Genomic DNA, 19,574 nt, shown 5'->3' on the forward strand with positions numbered 1-19,574 from the left:
TAAAAAAAAAAAAGTCCATTCTCTGGAAGGGTGCCACCTTGCTCCATTGCCAGTACTGTGAGGAGGGCATGGGTTACCTGTCCCAGCCCAGCGGGCAGAGATGGCGGGAGTGTGTTTTGCTTGGCCTGGGGAGGAGCAAGGGGCTGCCTCTTTAATCTCCTCCCTCTTTTTTCCTGCCCCACAGGCCACAAGAGGTGTAATTACAGCAACAAGCCACCTCTGCAAAGTGACCCCTCCTTGTCCTCCCTGGCTTTGGGGCAGCTTTGAACCTTTCAGCTTTTTAAAAAAATGTTTTTGTTCATTAATTGTGAGAGAGAGAGTGAGAGTGAGCATGTGTGTGAGTTGGGGAGGGGTAGGGAGAGAGGGGGAGAGAGAGAATCCCAAGCAGGCTCTTCACCATCAGCACAGAGCCTGATGCTGGGTTCTACCCCAGGAACCTGTGAGATCATGACCTGAGCTGAAATCGCCAGCCAGACACTTAACTGATTGAGCCACCCAGGCGCCCAGCTCTGATGCAGGAGACAGGGCTGGCTGACCTGTGTTTCCTGTGCAGCCCATTGGCACATAGATGAACGTGTGACACTTTAATAGCTATGTTTTATTTGAATATGAATTAGAAAAGTTCGAACTAGCACACCAAAGCCATGATTTCAAGGACATTACTGGTTAGGGTCAGTATAAGGGAAAAAGTGACTTGCTTTAGATTTGATTTAAAGAAAACTATCGGGGTGCCTAAGTGGCTCAGTCGGTTAAGCATCTAATTCCTGATTTCGGCTCAGGTCATGATCTCACTGTTGGTTAGATCAATCCCCACGTAAGACTCTGTGCTGACAGTGTGGAGCCTGCTTGGGATTCTCTCTCTCCTCTCTCTCTTCTCCTCCCCATTGACGTGGTCTCTCTCTCCAAACAAATAAATAAACTTAAAAAAAAAGAAAACTATTAAGTACGTGGTGGTGAGGGTCACATGTGTGAATGACTGATGTTCTCGATGTTCTGGGTTAGAACTCGGCATGTATTTCTCAGCTGTGAAGGCCAAACTGAGGGAACATTCTGTGCCCAACAAGAGGGAAGTCATGGGCTCTGTGTGTGTGTGTGTGTGTGTGTGTTGGGAGGCGGGGAGGCTGGCTGAAGATAAGTGAGGGACACTTTTCTGTCTGGTTCCCCTCAAACAGCAGGACAGTAACCAACCCCTTCACTGTCCTGTGAAAGTCAGGAAAATCAGAGCAAGTGTGGGCAGCATAGCCTCACCTTGACCCCAGGGCATGATTGTCTTCTTCCTGAACATGCTGAGAACACGAACACTTGCTGCTGCTTCTAGAAAATCCCCAGCCACCACCTCCCCACCCAGTACTCTGTACATAGTACAGTGGCCTCTCCATCATTTCTATTTCACTTACTGGTTTTCACCTAGATTCCCTACCAAACTGCAAATTCTTCTAAGTCAGAGATTTCTAGTATTCTTTGTTTCATAGTATCTAGCACCTGATAGTGCTTAATTAAGGCTGATCATGGACGCATGTGGAGGAATGACCTTTGCTTTTGGATCTACTGTGTGACCTTGGGCAAGTCGTTCTACCTCTCTGGGCTTCAGCTGGTTAAGATGTCCTTCAACACAGATATTTCTGGGTCTCTGAGAGGAGCATAGCATGATCGAGAAGCGTGGGGACTCGAGAGCCCAACTACCTCTGTTCAAGTTCTGGCTCTGGGGCAGACTAGCTGCATGACCTTGAGCAAATTGTTCTCTTGCTGCCTCAGTTCCCCTTTCTGTAAAGTGATCATAATAAGAGTACCTACCTCATAGAGTTGTTAGGATTAAATGCTTAATATATGTCAAATTCTTAGAACGGGGCTTGGCATGCAGGCCCCATTTATTGTTTTATTGTTGGATTAAATAGTTCACTGACAATGTTACCTCGATAGTTTTAAAAAATTATTTCTATTTATTTATTTATTTTTTATAATAGTTTATTGTCAAATTGGTTTCCATATAACACCCAGTGCTTCTCCCCACAAGTGCCCCCCTCCATGACCATGACCCCCTCCCCCTCTCCACCTCCCACTTCAGTCCTCAGTTCGTTTTCAGTATTCAATAGTCGCTCATGATTCGTGTCCCTCTCTCTCCCCAACTCTCTTTCCCCCTTCCCCTCCCTATGGACCTCTGTTAGGTTTCTCCTGTTAGACCTCTGAGTGCAAACATATGGTATCTGTCCTTCTCTGCCTGACTTATTTCGCTTAGCATGACTCCCTCTAGGTTTATCCATTTTGCTACAAGTGGCCATATTTCATTCTTTCTCATTGCCATGTAGTACTCCATTGTATATAGATACCACATCTTCTTTATCCATTCACCTTGACAGTTTTTTAGGTCAGACGGAGCCTATCTGGGATTCAATGAGCCTTTTTTTTTGAAGTGGGCCTAACATAGGGCTTGACCTCATGATCCTGAGATCAAGACCTGAGCTGAGATCAAGAGTCAGACACTTAACACACTAAACCAAGTAGGTGCCCCAATGAGACATCTGGTACATTTTCGGATGTTCTTGCAGAGACACAGGAAAATGGGGTCAGGATAAAATGAATTTGGGGATGGGCAGATACAGGCTTCCAGTTATGGAATGAATGTCATAGGAAAGAAAGGCACAGCTCAGGGAATGGAATCTATGTTATTGTGATAGTGTTATATGGTGACAGATAATCTACGCTTGTGGTGAGTACAGCCAATGTGTAGACTTGTGGGATTACCGTGTTGTACACCTGAAACTGATGCTGTGTGTCAGTTCTACTTCGATTACAAAAATCGGATGCTGGATTAAAAAAAATGAGGTCTGGAGAAAAGTACAACTGGGTAGATTCCCAAATAGCTGGGCATAAGGCCCAAAGGACAGACCCTGGGAGGAGGTAGAACTGTAAAAGGAGGGCATCCAGTGGCATGCTACCGGACTCTGCCCTTGCTTTCCTTCAAGACCATGACACTGGGTCAAGTTCTTCCAGAAAAGGAATTCCCCACTATTACTCCAACACGCAAACTTCAACATGGGTGGTCCTTCTCAGACCACCCCCCATTCTGTATTCATATGTGTGTCTTCGGTGGGACTATATATTCCTTCAGGAGGGGGTAGGGCCTTATCCATATTTGATCTCCTGTATTATGTTGCTCAGTGCTCAGCCACAGTAGGAGTTCAACACACACACACACACACACACACACACACACACACACACACACGCTGACCATGTTTCTCAAATGCATGCATGCATGCCCCCAACCTTCAGTGGTTGAATGGGGATTTACGAATGCTTCAGAGAATAGAATTAAGAGTCACAAAGAAGTCCAGATGTTGAAAGATGGAAGGAAATCAATGAAATGAAACTGAATGGGGATTCATTCATTCATAAGATATTTATTAAGCACTTCCTGTATGCTGGGCACCATTCTTTTTTTTTTTTTTTTAAGTTCATTTTTATTTAGTTTGGGAGAGAGACAGGGAACAAGTAGGGGAGGGGCAGAGAGAAAGGTAGAGGAAGAATCCCAAGCAGGCTGTCAGCACAGAGCCTGAGGTGGGTCTTGAACTCAAACCACAAGATCATGACCTGAGCTGAAATCAAGAGTCAGACGCTTAGCTGACCGAGCCACCCAGGTGCCCCTGCCGGGTTCCATTCTAAGTGTAGAAGATACATAAGCGAACAAAGGGCCAAAAATGTGCCCTCACAGGGCTCACAGTCTGCTGTGGGGAGGCTGGTGAGCAAAATGAGTAAGTAAAGTACATGGTATGTTAGGAAGTGCCAAATGCTGAGTGGAAAGCGAGCAAGCAGGGAAAGGGATAAAAACATTTCAGAGGAAGGATGGACCCAGGGTTGCAATTTTGGTTTAAGGTAGCAGAGAAGGTGACTTCTAGGCATGGGTATCTGGGGAGGAGCATTCCAGGAAGAGGGAACAGGAAGTGCAAAGGCTCTGAGGCAGGAGCATTCCTGGCATGCTCAAGAATAAATCAGGGGATCAGCCTAGTTAGGCCTGTCTCATACCTATACTTTTCTTTCCTTATTGTACTTGCAATGAAATACTTGTCTAATTTCCTGTTCACTGTTTCTCCAGGAGATTCCAGCTTTCTTGGTGTGGGGGCTGGGCTTTGCCCTTTGCTAAATTCTTAACTCTGAGAACAGGCTCCTGCACACAGTGCGTGCTCCGTCACATTTTGTTGATAAAAGATTGAATCAGTGTGAGTAAATGGCATTTGGGTCAAGAAATTGACCGCAAAGGCAGGACAGGCTTGAGCAAAAGAGGGTGGGGCATTATAGCTGTGGTCAGGGGTGAGCTTAGGGTCAGGCAGGGAGAGAAGGGGCCGCCAGGGGGCTGGTGCCAGCCTGGTGCTTTCCTGAAGGTGGGCCCAGGTGGTCAGGGGCTGCAGAGCAGGAGGTGTGGCCGAGGAGGGCTAGCCCCAGGAGCAGGGGAGATGCAGGGGAGATAGGGGATAGCCGTGAACCATAAGAGCCTTCACACTGCTGGGTTTAAGGTGAAGTCCGTGATTTGAGCTGTTTGTACTTGGGCTGCTGCATGAATTGAGATCCCACTGTGCGCCTTTGTGTACAGGAACACATCGCTCAGCCTGTGACGGCCTAACAGTCAAATCCCCAAAGTGCGTCAGCATTCTCTCCATTGCCAAATGATTATGTATGTATGTATGTATGTATTTTTGATTTATTATTTTTATTTAAAAATGTTTTAAATGCTTATTTAATTTTGAAAGAGATAGAGAGAGAAAGAGAGAGAAAGCAAGCGAGAGAGAGAGAGAGCGAGGATGGGGGAGAGGCAGAGAGAGAGAGAGAGGAAGATATAGAATCCAAAGCAGGCTCCAGGCTCTAAGCTATCAGCACAGAGCCCAATGGGGGCTCGAACTCACAGACCGTGAGGTCATGACCTGAGCCGAAGTTGGGTGCTTAACCGACTGAGCCACCCAGGTGCCCCTATAATTATTTTTTTAAATGGAAGAAAACCTGTGACAGCAGCATCTGAGAACCAGGGCAATTCAAGAAAGTCCATGGGTGTGACTGTCATGGATAAGGATTTATGTCTTAAAACAAATACTTATTGGTGCCTAGCATATGCCAGACCTTGTGCTGGATAGAATGGTGGACAGGATACTACCAAGGGTTTAGGGGGCTGCTCCGTGGGGCAGTGGTCTGAGCTGAGTGGTGGTCCTGGATCTAGCCTGACCAACTGTGTGGGTGGCCTTGAGCAAGTCATCAGATCACAGAGTAATGGGCCAAAGCAGGCTTAGAGGTCATCTGGTGCAATCTCTTAGGTTACCCAAGTACAGTACACAGTCTCTGCACCCCGCCCTACACCCTATGGGGCCTCAGAGTCTTTCAGTGTAAAATGGGGGCATTGGACAGATGATCTGAAGTTCACTCTGGCTTTGATATTCTTTAACATTACAAATATGAGGAAGTCCAGGGAGGTAGGTTTGGTGCCATCCCACCTGTGATCTCTGTCCTCCACCCTTACTACCAGGAGGAGGGATGGCAGAGTCCAGTCCACAGAGATGTTTCTCAAACACATTCATGGAACCTGGAAGGAAGGCATTGGGCTTTCCTTGTTGCTGCAAGATGGTCCCTAGTGGGTAGGGTTTGGAGGTGGGTCTTCAGTGGGATTCAACCCATTTCCCAGATGCTCTTTCTAGACCCAGGGATTGCTCCACGCTGCCTCCATGGGACACTTGAATCTCCTGCTTGGATCATTTCTCTCTTCTCTTCCTCACCTGGCCCCTTAGTGCTTTGATCTCCTTTGTTCTCCCCTCCGAAGGCCCAACCTCTTCTTCCCCTTGAGGTCATCTGTGGTTCAGCTTCATTCAGGGGTGTGCCAGAGAAGGCGAGAAGGAGGAAGGGGCTTCTAATCCTTTGGAGGAAGAGGAGACTTGCTCACTGTCGTCTGGCCTGAGGCTGGTGCAGCCACGGGATGGTTCATGTTGCTAGGACTGACTTCCTCATAGCATGCCTCTTGAGTGTTCATTATGCTGAGTCCCTGATTATTCTTGCCTTGAGTTGCATTAGCAAAGGCACAGTATCCTAGTATCGGGGCCACCAGGCTCTAGGAACAGGTTGGGAGGGGGAGAAATATCCCTCCAACCACTATGTAAAAAAGAAATTTCAGAAATTTCTAAAAATCCAAGCTGTCCAATGCTGCTTGCAAGTGTTGAAGGAGTTTCAGTGGTGGCGGCTGGAGGCCCCCTACCAGGCGTCCTGATCCTGGTGGGAGGCTCACAGAATACCAGAGGGCAGACACAGAATCTATCCTGGGGAGAGCCCTAGACTCCTGTGTCTGTCCTTGGTACCCCAAGGGAGTAGTTTTCTAAATATGTATTTTACTTCAAGGCCCAGGTGCCCCTGATCTGTAACGTGATACACGCAGTGTGTGACCCAAGTGGATGGGCCTGGGCTGCATGCCTGTGGAAGGAGTGGGGACACAGGCTGGGCTTGGAAATGAGCCACTTGCCCAGATCCTGGATGGAGATGCCTGGTTGGAGAGGGGTGGCGTCTCATGGATGATTGCTGGGTTGAGCAAGAGGAGGGACTTGGACACCCTGTTTTTTGGATTCATTTCCAAATCCTGGAGTGTCATTTAGGCAACAATGATGATAACACATCTATTAACCTCATAGTTTCTCTTAGTGCCACTGAGCGTCTTCCTTCTCCAGTTATTGTAGGTAGATTCTCCCTTGAGAAGCTTCACTCTCCTCTGTCCAGCATCTCCAGGGCACACAGAAGCTCCATGTGAACCCCTTCTCTCCTTCCCATCCCCCTCATCTCCTTCTCTGGGAAGCCTTCTTTGAATGACCTGCAGTGACTGCTTAGGGCCATTGCTCCCACCCACAGCCCAGGTCCCTTGCTGCTTCCTTGTCTTTGGGACGGGCCCAGCTCTCCTGCCAGCTTGGGAGCTCCGAGGGCAGGATCTGGGCCTCCTTGTCGCTTAGGCTCCACACGTGTTGGGCCCCTGTTCTCCAGGCGTGTCAGAATAGGTCAGCTGGAGCCAGTGACAGATACAGTCAGGCCAAGAGCATCTTGCTCCCCAAGGCCCAGCCCAGGCATGGGAGGGGATAAAAGTCTCGTGCTGGGACCTCAGGGCAGGAACTCACACACCTTGGTTTTTTACTGTCCGTCTGCAGCTGTGTGGCCTTCTGTCTCTACCATGTCTCTCCCCTCCTGCCAGGCCCAGAGGGGCTTCAGTGCTCACTCAGCCTGCTCTGCTCGCTCGGGCGGCCGCAGCAGGGACAGCTTCAGTAGCAGGAGCTTCAGTTCCTTTGGGGGCTGCAGGGGGGACTCTCGTGGGAGGGCCTGGGTATCAGGGGGAAGGCTAGGGGTGCGGCTTGGGGAGGGCCGCTATGGGCCTGGCCTTTCCTCGTGCCCTCCGGAGGGCATCCGGAAAGTGACCATCGACCAAAGTCTGTTGACCCCGTTGAAGATTGAGATTGACCCCCAGTTCCAGGCGGTGTGGACCCAGGAGACCCAAGAGATCAGGACCCTCAACAACCAGTTTGCTTCCTTCATTGACAAGGTGAGGGTCAATTCCGATAATCCCCTCTCTTGGTGCCTCCCTTGGAGGAACTGTCCTCAGTGGATTTGGGAATGGGGAGGTCTCCTTGGCTATCACTTTTCTAATCACTTCTGCAGCAAGAAAGGCCTTCCAGTGATCTAACTGTGGTCCTGATTATGCCGAGGCCTTGCTGTTCTAGGGTTGGGGCACAGGGACAGAGAACCGTTGTTCAGCAGTGGGAAGCCCCTTCCTCTGTTAGCCATTCCGATCATTTTGGTGAGCTCAGAGTGTCATGTGAGGGCATGAGGCTGCCCCTACCTAGGCTGGATTTGGGAGGTGGAAATGTGGACTAAGTGGGGGGTTCTTGGGGCTTGACTTTCCAGAGATTGTGGCCAGGGAGTCCCACTGGAGCCTCAGGGACCCTCTGCTTGTGCTTCAGGTGCGGTTCCTGGAGCAGCAGAACATGGTTCTGGAGACGAAGTGGCACTTGCTGCAGCAGCAGGGGGTGAGTGACAGTCCCCAGAGCCTGGAATCTTGCTTCAAGACCTACGTGGCCTGGCTCAGGAAGCTGCTGGAGCAGCTCCAGAAAGAACGGGGGGCCCTGGACGCTGAGCTGAAGTCTTGCCAGGAGCAGGAAGAGGAGTATAAAGCCAAGTAAGGCAAGCCCCAGTGCCACAGGGGCCCGGGTAGGGTCTGGGAGGGTTTGGATGGGGGCTGTTGGTTGGAGGATCTCCCACATGCTGAACTCCCAGAGATGCATTAGTGGCTTCCCCTCTGCACCCCAATCCCTCTGGTTCTCAGGGTGCCCGACTGTTGCAGGTAAGGAGGCCCCCCAGTCTTTGATGCTCAGGTCTGGAGAGCCTTGGTTCCAATAGACCTAGCTACAAGGGTCGTGTTTCCGGTCACGGCTGGGAGGGGCTTATTTAAACAATGCCTCAGTGGGTTTTTTTCCTCAATAAATTCCTGTTGAGCAAGCTGTGGGCTAAAATGACTCAGACGTTCTCTGGTCTTGGTGGTGGAAGGGAATCCATTTAGTGGGACCATCCCCAGGCTTGTGGCATGATTCACAGCTGGGCTGTGTTTCTGGGCTCCCCACCTAGGTCACCTGGTAGTGTGGAGAGAGCCCTGGACTAACAGGAGGCTTGGGTTTGGCGACTGTGAGCAAGGGGTATCTATGTGGCCCTTTACCTTTGCTGGCCTCGGTTCCCCATCTGTAAATTGGGAATGTATCACCTGCTCTTCTCATCTTCCAGAGCCATTGGGAGGTTGGCATGTGAGGCCGAGTGGGTCCCAGAAAGAGCTCAGGATAGGGGCCAGGCGATCTGGTCTTAGGTCTGCTGGGGCCACCTAATTATCTGTGACTTGGGCAAAGTCCTGTGATCTCTCTGACAAAATCCAAAATGCCTGCTTCACATGATGATTGTGAGTAGTGAGGAGATCTGTTGGAATGTGCCTTATAGATGTGAAGGAAAATGGCCTCATGTGGTCAAGCAGACATGGGCTGAAAGAGTGGAGAGAGGGTCATAGCTAGGGTGTGACAATGACCTCCTGATAGGGAAGATAGGGGAGTGGGCTGGTTTCGTGGAAACATCTAATGGCAAGAGGGGCCTTTCTGGTATGTCGTGCTTGGAGGAGGGGCATGGGCTCTGATCTTACCACTTCAGGAAGCGTCATTCTGTATGTATTTGACAGGTATGAGCAGGAGGCCCACAGGCACGCCACACTTGAGAATGACTTTGTGGTCCTAAAAAAGGTGAGGGTGTTGGTTGTTTCCCCTGAATCGTGAGCACTCACCATTTACAAAGCCCAGTTCTGGAGCTGGGAAGGCAGGGGGTGGGGATCCTAATGCAGCACATGATCTCATGGAGACTGTAGGGAAATGGGACATCTATGTAGACACAGGGACCCCAGGACAAGATCTGATGGAAGGACTGCATGATGAGCTCTGGGTGTCACTGTGAGAGAGGGTGGGGAGGGAGGGGAAGACGCCGAACTGGTTGAGAGTAATCAGGGAGGCTTCCTGAAGGCAGCATGGGTCAGTGTCAGGCAAAAGGGAGAGCAGGGCTGGGTGGGGCTGGAGGAGGAAGGAGTGGGTCTCCGGGGACTGTTGTAGATGAATATTGGACAATGCATGACCAGAACTCCTGAGCCAGAGTGGGCCCCACGAACAGGAAGTGGGAGAACATGGTTTCTGTCTTCATGTTCCCAGGATGTGGATGGGGTTTTCCTGAGCAAGATGGAACTAGAAGGCAAGCTGGAGTCTCTGCAAGAGTATTTCTGCTTCTTGAGGCATCTGTATGAAGAAGTGAGGATCTACCAAGTGCAGGGTGGTGGTCCGCTGAGGGCAGGTGGGAGTGAGGGGAGGGACGAGGCAGGCAGGCTCCGTGGCTACAGTGGGAATGGCCAGGAGGCGAAGGTTGGTTAGGGTGACTTGGATCCACACATTCAGTCATTTACAAACAAATACTGAGAATGTACAGTGTGGATTGCTAGCTACTGGAGATATACTCATGAATAACCAGACACAAATCACAATGCCTGCTTTCTGTTGGGAGACATACCATAAACCATAGACCTATGAAAGAAGTAAATTGTAGAGTATGTTAGAAGGTGATCAGTGCTATACTAAACAGGAAAAAAAAGAGCAGGGAAAGGGGGCTTAGGAATGTGTGTGTGTGTGTGGGTGGGAGTAAGGCAGGTGGCAATTTCAGATAGGGTGGTCAGAGTGGCCTCATTTAGGAGACAAAGTTTGAGCAAAGATTAGAAGGCTGGTGGGGAAGTTAGCCAGGCAGGTGAAACTGGGAAATTGCTAGAGTCCTTTTAGATATCACCTCCTACAGCCCTTGTTTTCAGGTGAGGAGACAGCGGAGAGCAGGGCGTGCTTAATACCACCCAGGGGAACGAGGGCTGCCCCTTGACAGAGAATGGGCAGAACTCAGGCATCTTGTCCTGGGGCTTCAAGGGGGAAAGGGAGCAGGAGAAGGTGGACACTGAGTCAGTCTTCCCCGCAGGAGCTGAGCCAGCTTCAGACCCAGGCCAGTGACACGTCCGTGGTGCTGTCCATGGACAACAACCGCTGCTTGGACCTCAGTGACATCATTGCTGAGGTCCGAGGGTGCTATGAGGAGATCACCCGGAACAGCAAGGCTGAGGCTGAGATGCTGTACCAGACCAAGGTGCCAGGGCCAGGGGGCAGCATCGGGCTGGCAAGGGCCGTGTCTCCATGCCCATGCCCCAGGGTGGTTGTCCCCCTCGGTCTCCTTGGGGCAGTTCTGATAACCTCCCTGGGGTTCCAGGGCTGGGTGGGCATGCCCACTTCCCCTATCCAGGAGGGGGACAGTGTAGGGAAACTGGGAGACACCAGCCTGGAGTGTCGCAGTCTCATCCCACCGTGTCACGGCTTCAGCATTTACCCTGCATTCCAAGTAAGGATGTAAAGAGGCAAAGAACTGAGGACATGATGTTTCTCATGGTCTTGGGGTCAAAGGTGAAGGTCCTTTCAACTAATGGCATCACCTCTATCTCCCTCAGTACCAGGAGCTTCAGGAGTCCGCCCGGCTTCACGGGGATAGCATGAAGGTAACCAAAGCCCAGATCTCTCAGCTGCAGCAGGCGAGTCAGAGGCTGCAGAGTCAGATTGAGAACCTCAGGAAGCAGGTAAGTGCTCCCAGAGCTCCCCAGGCCCTCCCTGGACGCTCTTAGTGCCAAGGTCACGGCTAGGTTTGTATCCAGGTTTGATACAAAGCTGGCTAAAGCTTTGATGATTTGGGTAGAGAGGGCCTCAAGCCCCATTTTAGATGAATATGACCTCCCTTCGAATTCAAGCCTTTTTGGGTTTTACATTGAACAACTCCAGGGGGCGCTGCTCATGCTGCCTTTCATGGCCAGGTGTACATCTTGCTTTTAGCTCCTTGGGGAGAGTGTTAGTCTATCTGTTTTCCAGTCTTTTCTTTTGACTCTAACTCCTCAAGCCCAGTGGAGACTCTAAGGCCAGGTGTTGATTCTCTGGGTCGTATGTTGAGGAGCATGAGATCCAGGAGCTCAGGGAGCAGGCGAGATGGGCAGTGGAATGGGTGTGTGTGTGTGTGGGGGCACAGATGCTTTAGATGCTTTGTGTGGGTTGGAGGTGATTCTGTAGGTGCATGGCGTGGGATGGAGTAGGGAGAGGGAGAAGGAGAGGGAAAGGGCGGCAAGGACAGGGACATGGTTTCCTGCTAGTCCCAGAGACCTCACTTTTAGATGTGAAGGATTACAGATTCTTCAGCTCTCAAGTATCTTTGCACCCTCTTTCCCCAAACCCTAAGAATCAGCAGAGCGTTGAGAGATGAGTCGGCAGATCCGGTGGTCTCCTCAAGCACTTCAGGTTGAGAACCAGGGTGCGTGTGGCTTGTCCATTCCCAAGAGGGGGTCCCCTGGGAAAGCCCTTGGAGCTCAGGCCATTCAAAGCCTAGACACAGTCTCCACCCCTTCTCATCTACTCTCCTTTAGAATGTGATTTGGGACCTGAGATGAAGGTGACCAGGTCTTATTATTCAATTTGCTTCCACAGTGTTTTGCCCATAGATTTGAATTCCTTGCTTGGCAATTCCTTGGGAATGTCTGTTAAAATGCAGATCCTTGGGCCTCTGTCAGACTAAGGGAATAGTATCTAAGGGTGGAGTCCAGGAACCTACTTTCTAGGCTCAGTTCATTCACCCGGGTGATTGTGAGGGTGCGGAGTCTCAGTCCAGCAGCCAACATTTAGGAGTGCTGCTTCGTCCCCACATCTGCCACACAGCAAGGTGCCTGTCCTTGAGAATCCCTCTTGGGAATATAGTCCCCGCCCCCTTACTCCTCATTTTCATGCACACACATGGTGGACTGGACTTCCTGTGCCAGACCTGGGGGAAAGCCCCATGGTCTAGGACTAGACATCAGCTGTTCGGGTTAGGGTCCCAGCTCTGCCACTCACTGCCTTTCTGAACCTCAATTTATTCATCTGTAGGATAGAGGTGATGTTTCCCAACAACAAGGTGCTTGTGAATAGGATAGGATAGGATAGAATAGAATAGAATAGAATAGAATAGAATAGAATAGAATGACACTACAATGAAATGAAATAATGAGAGCCTTTAGGGAATCCCTTCTCTCCTGACCCAAACAGGAGGGTAAATCCACTGGATGGCAGATTAGGTAGGGAAGATGTTCTCCTTCTGGGAGTTTCCTCTCAGATCAGAGAGGTAAGCACAGAAAGTGTATTTCTCAAACCCAAAACCGAGGCGAGTGGTTTGATATACAGCAAAACTTTGGCTTGTAAATAACTTGTTCTGTGAGTGTTCCATAAGATAAGCAAAACTTTCTAATAAATTTTAACTTAATAATTGAGTGATGTCTTGCAATATGAGTAGTATGTGACACTAAACATCACATGATCACAACTGAGCCAATGGTTTTAGAAATTTGCTTTGAAATACAAGTACTTTGGATTACAAGCATGGCTCTGGAATGAATTACGCTCCCATACCAAGGTTTTACTGTACTTTGATAACAGGACAAAGTATTTGAAATGGGGCTGTTCTAAAACAATCAAGGATGGTGGCCACCTTCAAGATGAGACTTGTAGATGATGCTCTATACAGGACTGGAAGAGCATTAAGTGCCTGGGTAGAGATAAAGTGCCTCAAGTAAGGTGCTAAGTGTCAGGGGTGGGAAGAAATAGGGAAAGATCACTGGAGGAGGTGAGACAGGAGGAAGATGAGTTTCCTGTGGCGACCGTAACAAAGTTCCACAAACTTGGAGGCTTGAAAACACCAGGTCATGTTTTCTCTCAGTTCTGGAGGCTAGAGGCATGACATCAGATGCTAGCAGGTGCACTCCCTCTGAAGGAGCTGAGCAGGGGAATCCTTCCTCTCCTTCTCCTAGCCTCTGGTGGCCCTGGGAATCCTGGGCATTCCTTGTCTTGTGGCTGTATCACTGCAGTCTCTTTCATTGTCACGTGGTGTCATCTCTCTGTGTTTGTCTCTGTGTTCTCTTATTTTTTCTAGGGACACTACTCATTGGATTCAGGGCTCATCTTGAGATGCTTAATGCATTACCTTTGCAAAGACCCTCTTTCCAAATAAGATCACAGTCTGAAGTTCTAGATGGACATGATGTTTTGGGGACTCTATTCAACCCACTCTGGGAGTTAAGGAAGCAGAAGAGGCAATGCTTTCCCTTAGAAGGATAGCAGCATGGGGGTGGCCATGGATAGTTTGAGCTCATGAGATTGTGGTCTACCCTGGGCTTTAGGCTCCATTCACAGTAGGTGTCTTGGGAGGCAGTACTGGGCGTGCAGCCACTTTCTCCCTCATTTCTACACCCACCCCAGAATGCTGACCTGCAGGCCACCATTGCTGATGCTGAGCAGCGTGGGGACCTGGCTCTGAAGGATGCCAGGGCCAAGCTGGACGAGCTGGAGGGTGCTCTGAGAACAGCCAAGCAGGACCTGGCCCGACTGCTGCGTGAGTACCAGGAGCTGATGAGCATGAAGCTGGCCCTGGACGTGGAGATTGCCACCTACTGCAGGCTGCTGGAGGGCGAGGAGTGCAGGTGGGAACTCAACTGAGGTGGGAGAGGGGGGCGGACAGCCACTGTGGTGCTCTGCATGCTGAGGGGGATTCTGAGATTTCCTGGCACTTGTAGCTCCTGAGGGCAACCCATTCCATTGGGGAGTGAGGATTTAAAATCCGGACTGTTGGTTAAAATCTCCTGAGAGATTGGGCGAGCTCCTCCAAGAAGCTAAAATGCACATGGGAATGCATACTTTGCAGCCTTTCTTAGCATTTCCTCCTCTTGTCCTTTCTCCACCAGGATGTCTGGGGAATGCACTAGCCAGGTCACTATCTGTGAGTATCAGGGGGCTTGAGGAGAGGGGTCCCCATGGGGAGCTGAGGGCTCTGCTGTGACCCTGGCATATTTCTTGGCAGCTGTGAGGGGAGGCAGTGCTGTCGTGTCTGGAGGAGCTGGTGGTGGCCTGGGGGTCACCTGCGGACTTGGAGGCGGGACAGGCAGCTTTGGGTCCAGCTGCTCCAGCATCGTGACCGGAGGCTCCAGTGTCATCCTGGGCTCTGGGCAGGGCCCTGATTTGGGCTCCTGCTCTGTGTCTGGCTCCGGCTCCAGCTCTGGCTCCAGCTCCGGCTGTCACACCATCCTGAAGAAGACGATAGAGTCAAGTCTGAAGACGTCCGTCACGTACTGAGTGAACTGGCAGCCACTTGCTCCCCAGGCTTTCCCAAGCCCTCTCAGCCCTATTTGCACCTCTACCGCCCTGCACGGCCAGCTCTGTGTCCATTGCCCACAGCCTGAGCCAACCCACAGGGGACTCTGCACCGGTCAATAAAGGCATCCTTGCCTGCTGTTCCAAGTTCTTACTCAGTCTGGCCTTGTGCTGCTTACTGATTTGTGTCTCCTATGCCTGTTGTCCACCCCAGACCACATCCACTGCACCCTGTCCTCCAGCCAGCCAGCCTCATCCTCTCCTCCCTGCAGCCCTCAGGCAGAGCTGGGAAACCCCTGGTGGGTGGGCTTGGCCAGCCAAATATTGTCCCTTGTAGGAGGAGGAGAGGCCTGAGGACCTCTGACCAGAGCCTGCAGGCTGGAACCACAGTCCAACTCCCTAGTCCTCTTCAGCTGTCTCTGGACCATTTCTCTAGCTCTTTTGTGACATGAAGTAGCACCCACTTCTCCCTGAGGGAGTCTTCCTTTCTCTCTCTCCCCTCCCCCACTCTTTCCCTCTCACAAATTCTATTGAATGCAAACCATACTTAAGACACTATCAACCCCATCTTGCCCTCCTACTGGGTTTAGTCTGTCTCTGTCTCTATCTCTCTCTAAGTAAGCTCTATGCCTAATGTGGGGCTCAAACTCATGATCCCAAGATCAAGAATCATATGCTCCACAGATTGAGGCAGCCAGGTGTCCCTGGGTTCAGTTTCTGGGTTCTCCAGCACAACACCTCCCACCCATGAGAACTGGATCTTTCTTCTGAAGGCCTTGGTTAGCAGGGCCAGAGGCAAGCATCCGGCACCTAATTCAGACAGCTTTTGTTGGGAGTTGGGGGTTTCCGGTGAAGTTCCTTTGTATCTTGTCCCTTTGTCCAGCTTCCTCTCAGGGTTGCCTCAGCTCCAGCTCCATCTGAGGTAGCAAGCTGAGTCTGGTTGTCTCAGTCCCATCTCATCTCTGAGCTTTAACCTGGCCCTTCTCCTGGACAGGAGTGCCCCCAGCAGATTAATAATTCAGCTGTGATGTGAAGCACTGGCTTTAAATACATATTCCAAGGGCATTTAGAGGGGAGGCTGAGGGCAGAGATGAAGGTTCCCTGTGGCAATGTGCAGTCTCTCCACCACTCCTGGCAATTCAGCTCTGCCCCCAGGCTAGCACCTCACCCAGCAGAACAGAAGCAAAACTGCTCAGCCTGCTCCCCTTAGAAGGCAATTTGTGGAATATCTATTACTGTTTGGGAATATCCAATGGGCATCTCACCCCTCATCGCAATCAGCTCATCAAGGGGCTCCTTCAAGTCCTCCGCTCTGCTCCCTGGGATGGCTTCCTCCCTCCCCTCCATCTTTGCTGGTGTTTCAGTATTTCTTCTAGCTTGTTCCCTGGACAATTGGCTATACCCCTGACTGAAGACAGCCCCTCAACCCTACTCCGTCTTCTTCCCATGTCTGCACCGGATTTTTCTCCTTCTGGAAACCTCCCTAATCCCCCAAGTTTGAATGTGCCAGACCCTTTCTGTCCCTGGCACAGCCTGGCTGTACCTGTTGCTATCCTTGGCTCTGTCTCTGTCTGGTTCTTGTCTGGGAGCCGGCTTTCCCTGGGCTGGGACCCATGGGCAAGTTCTTCTGCTGAACCCAGGATGGGGATCAGCTGCTTGGCTTGTGCAGGGGGTGGCTCTGATGGACACTTGGGACTGAAACTCAGGCCATCCCCTTACCTCTTGACTCTCACCCCACCACTGGGCCTGTCTGAACATGAGTCTGGAAACCTCTTCTTCCCTCTTCTGTAGAAAGCTCCGCAGGAAGCCAGGAGTGTGGGCATCAAGGCCAAGTGCTAAGAGCATGGGGAGGGTCACCTTCTCCACCCCAGATCCTACCCCAGTAAAGCATTGGCTCCTGCACTGCTCCTTCTGTCTTCTCCCTCCCCATGTGGCTAATGCCAAACCCCATAGTCTTGGCCACAGGAAGTCAGGACAGTCCACCCCACGCCACCCCCACCCCCGCTGGCTTTAAGGGGAAGTCAGCCCTTTTTATGAACCTATCGACCTCCCCATCAAAAGTATCTGAGAAGGAGGTTTTTCAGCCTTCTTTAAGGGAGACATGGGTTGGAAAACACGTGGCTCATAAGCCAAGATTCCTGGGCTTACATCCCAGCTCTGCCACTTACCAGTTGTGTGACTTTGACCAAGCCATGTCATCTGTGAAAAGAGATTAATCGTAGCTTACCTCACAGGGCTGGGTGAGGATCATGACATTTGGGGTTCCAGCAGGAAATGAAATTCACCCAAAAGGTCAAATTCAATGGACTTTAATGAAAGAAGTAGCTATGGAGGTGTGGGCATGGCTAAGGACACACAGAAATGATGGGTGGCTTAGTCAGTTAAGCATCTGACTTCGGCTCTGGTTATGATTTCTTGGTTCATGAGTTTGAGCCCCACATTAGGCTCTCTGCTCTTATCACAGAGCCTGCTTCGGATCCTCTGTCTCCCTTTCTCTGCCCTTACCCTGTTTGCTCTCTCTCTCTCAAAATAAATAAACATTTAAGATTAAAAAAAAAAAAGAAATAATGGAGGAGCCAGAGACTGGGAGCAGCGGAAAGCTGCGGGCACCCCCAGAGCTAGAGGGGCTAGTGGCTTGTCCAGGGCTGAGCAGTTTTCCAAGATGTGGGACTTTCGGTGCGAAACGAAGACAGTACTGGGGGGACCAGGATGAGGAGGCTGCCCTGTGTAGAGCTGAAAGACAAGAGGAGAAGTGACAGATGAGAGAGGAGAAGGGTCTCTTGGGGGGAATCCCTTGGAAGAAGCTGTAATTATGGAAGAAGATGGGGAGAAGTACCTGTCCTCCCTTCCTCCCTCCCAGATCTTCTGCTGGTGTCCCTCCACCCCCCCATCCCCTCTGCCTTGGCCAACCCACCTGGAAGCCAGAGAGCAAAGCAATCTACAGGGGTCTAGGAGGTAGGTGACTGATTTGAGGCAGGAAGGAGGTGGACCGAGATTACCCAGCTTGGACATGAGGTGTTATTGCACTGAAAGTGCTGTGTAGTAAGTGCTCAGTAAATGCTGATTATAATCATCACCACTGTTCAAGCCCAGGGATTAATTTTATGATAATCGTTCTAAATTCTTGTTCAATTATGTAGCTTGTGTCTATTTTGAGCAGTTCTGTCGCTGTGATTTCTTCCTGGAATTTCTTTAGCGGAGAGTTCTTTTGTTTCGTCATTTTGGCTAGCTCTCTGTTTCTTATCAGTTTTAAAAGCTCTTTCTGCACTGTGAACCTGTTAGTATGGCTCTGTTAAAGGAGGCTCTTTGACCGTCCAGGGCCTGTCGTTTCAGGAGATGTTCTTTTAATGGTGTCTCTCAGTTTCTCTTGTTGTGCTTGTAGTTAATATATTTCCTTACTCAGTGATATTTGAGACTTTCCACTATGTGTGCTTAGGCCTGTTTTTTGAGGTAGCCCTGAAAAGGAAAACAGACACACACACACAGGGAACACAAGCACGCAAACACACTGACAGATCCGGTAAACAAGCAAACCAAATGGGAAAGGAAAAAAGGGGAGCAGGAAAGAAAAGGGAGGACAGGAAAGGAGAAAGAAGGAAGAAAAAAAACCCCGGGGGCACAGAGACAGTCAGAGATAAAGGACAGTCTGAGAGCCTAAAACCTGCAGAGGATAAAGATAAGAATGAGACAAGGAAAAAATATCTGGATGGTAAGAGATGATCTAATCACAGCACTGTTAAATGTTGGTCTTTCCCAAACTCCAGGAGGAATAGGGAGAGAAGGATGAAATATGGAAATAGAAAAGAGAAAACAAGGGATAAAATTATGGAAGCTTAAAAATTAAGAATAATTAGGATAGAAAAAATTGAAAGAAAAAAAGAAAAAAGAGACCCGTGCTCTCTGTGGCCCGGACTAAGTCTCTGGGCACTCTCTTTCCCAGCTCCACCTTGAGCTGGTGTCCCTTCCCTCAGTCTCCGGTCCCCAGCTCACTCACAGTCATCTGTGGGGCTGATACCAATAAGGGGTCAGTGCGCACACCACTGCTCCTGGAGATTAGATAGTTGTGGCTTTTAAATCCTCTCAGTTTGATGTTTGCAGGCTTACAGAGATATCAGTGTTCCCTACTTCTCCGCCATCTTGCTGGCCCTCCCCTCATCACCACTGTTAATTTAGAAAGCCCTATCCCAAGGGCAGCAACTGTTTTCTTCACCCCACACCTTTCCTTTTGTATTCTTTTTGAAGTTTATTTATTTCTTTTGAGGGGCACCTGGGTGGCTCAGTCAGTTAAGCATCCGCCTTCGTTTCAGGTCATGATCTCAAGGTCTGTGGGTTTAAGCCTTGCAATGGGCCCTGTGCTGACAGTCCAGAGCCTGGAGCCTGCTTCAGATTCTATGTCTCCCTCTCTCTGCCCCTCCCCCACTCATGCTCTGTTTCTCTCTCTCAAAAATAAATAAACATAAAAAATAAAAAAAAATATTTATTTTGAGAAAGAGAGAGAAAAAGAGTATGTGAGTGAAGGAGGGGCTGACAGAGAAGGAGAGAGAGAATCTGAAGCAGGTTCCCCATTGTCAGCCCGGAGCCTGACCCCAAGAACCATGAGGTCATGACCTGAGCCAAAATCAAAAGTCAGGGACTTAAGGGACTCAACCACCCAGGTGCCCCTCATCCTGTATCTTTCCTATTGCTCAGTCTCCAGCCTGGCCTGTGTTGGGTGCTCAGCTGACCCCATCAGCTGTCTTGCCTTGTCCCTCCTGCGGCAGTCTGCCATCCCTTCTGTTCTTGTGTCCTGTCATGGGAGGTGACAATCTG

At 50.2% G+C, this 19,574-nt stretch overlaps 1 protein-coding gene across 1 annotated transcript; it reads left to right on the forward strand.

Moving 5' to 3' along the window:
* The first annotated feature begins 7,183 nt into the window (after window positions 1-7,183).
* On the forward strand, window positions 7,184-14,923 carry KRT78 (keratin 78). Its single transcript, XM_029954120.1, has 9 exons — window positions 7,184-7,549; window positions 7,968-8,182; window positions 9,221-9,281; window positions 9,738-9,833; window positions 10,540-10,704; window positions 11,060-11,185; window positions 13,878-14,098; window positions 14,360-14,394; window positions 14,476-14,923. Exons 1-9 carry the CDS (start codon window positions 7,184-7,186, stop codon window positions 14,745-14,747), a joined length of 1,557 nt encoding a protein of 518 aa, XP_029809980.1. The 3' UTR covers window positions 14,748-14,923.
* The last annotated feature ends 4,651 nt before the right edge of the window (window positions 14,924-19,574 follow it).

Source organism: Suricata suricatta, chromosome 10 (genome assembly GCF_006229205.1).
Source record: "Suricata suricatta isolate VVHF042 chromosome 10, meerkat_22Aug2017_6uvM2_HiC, whole genome shotgun sequence".
Lineage (NCBI taxonomy): Eukaryota > Metazoa > Chordata > Mammalia > Carnivora > Herpestidae > Suricata > Suricata suricatta.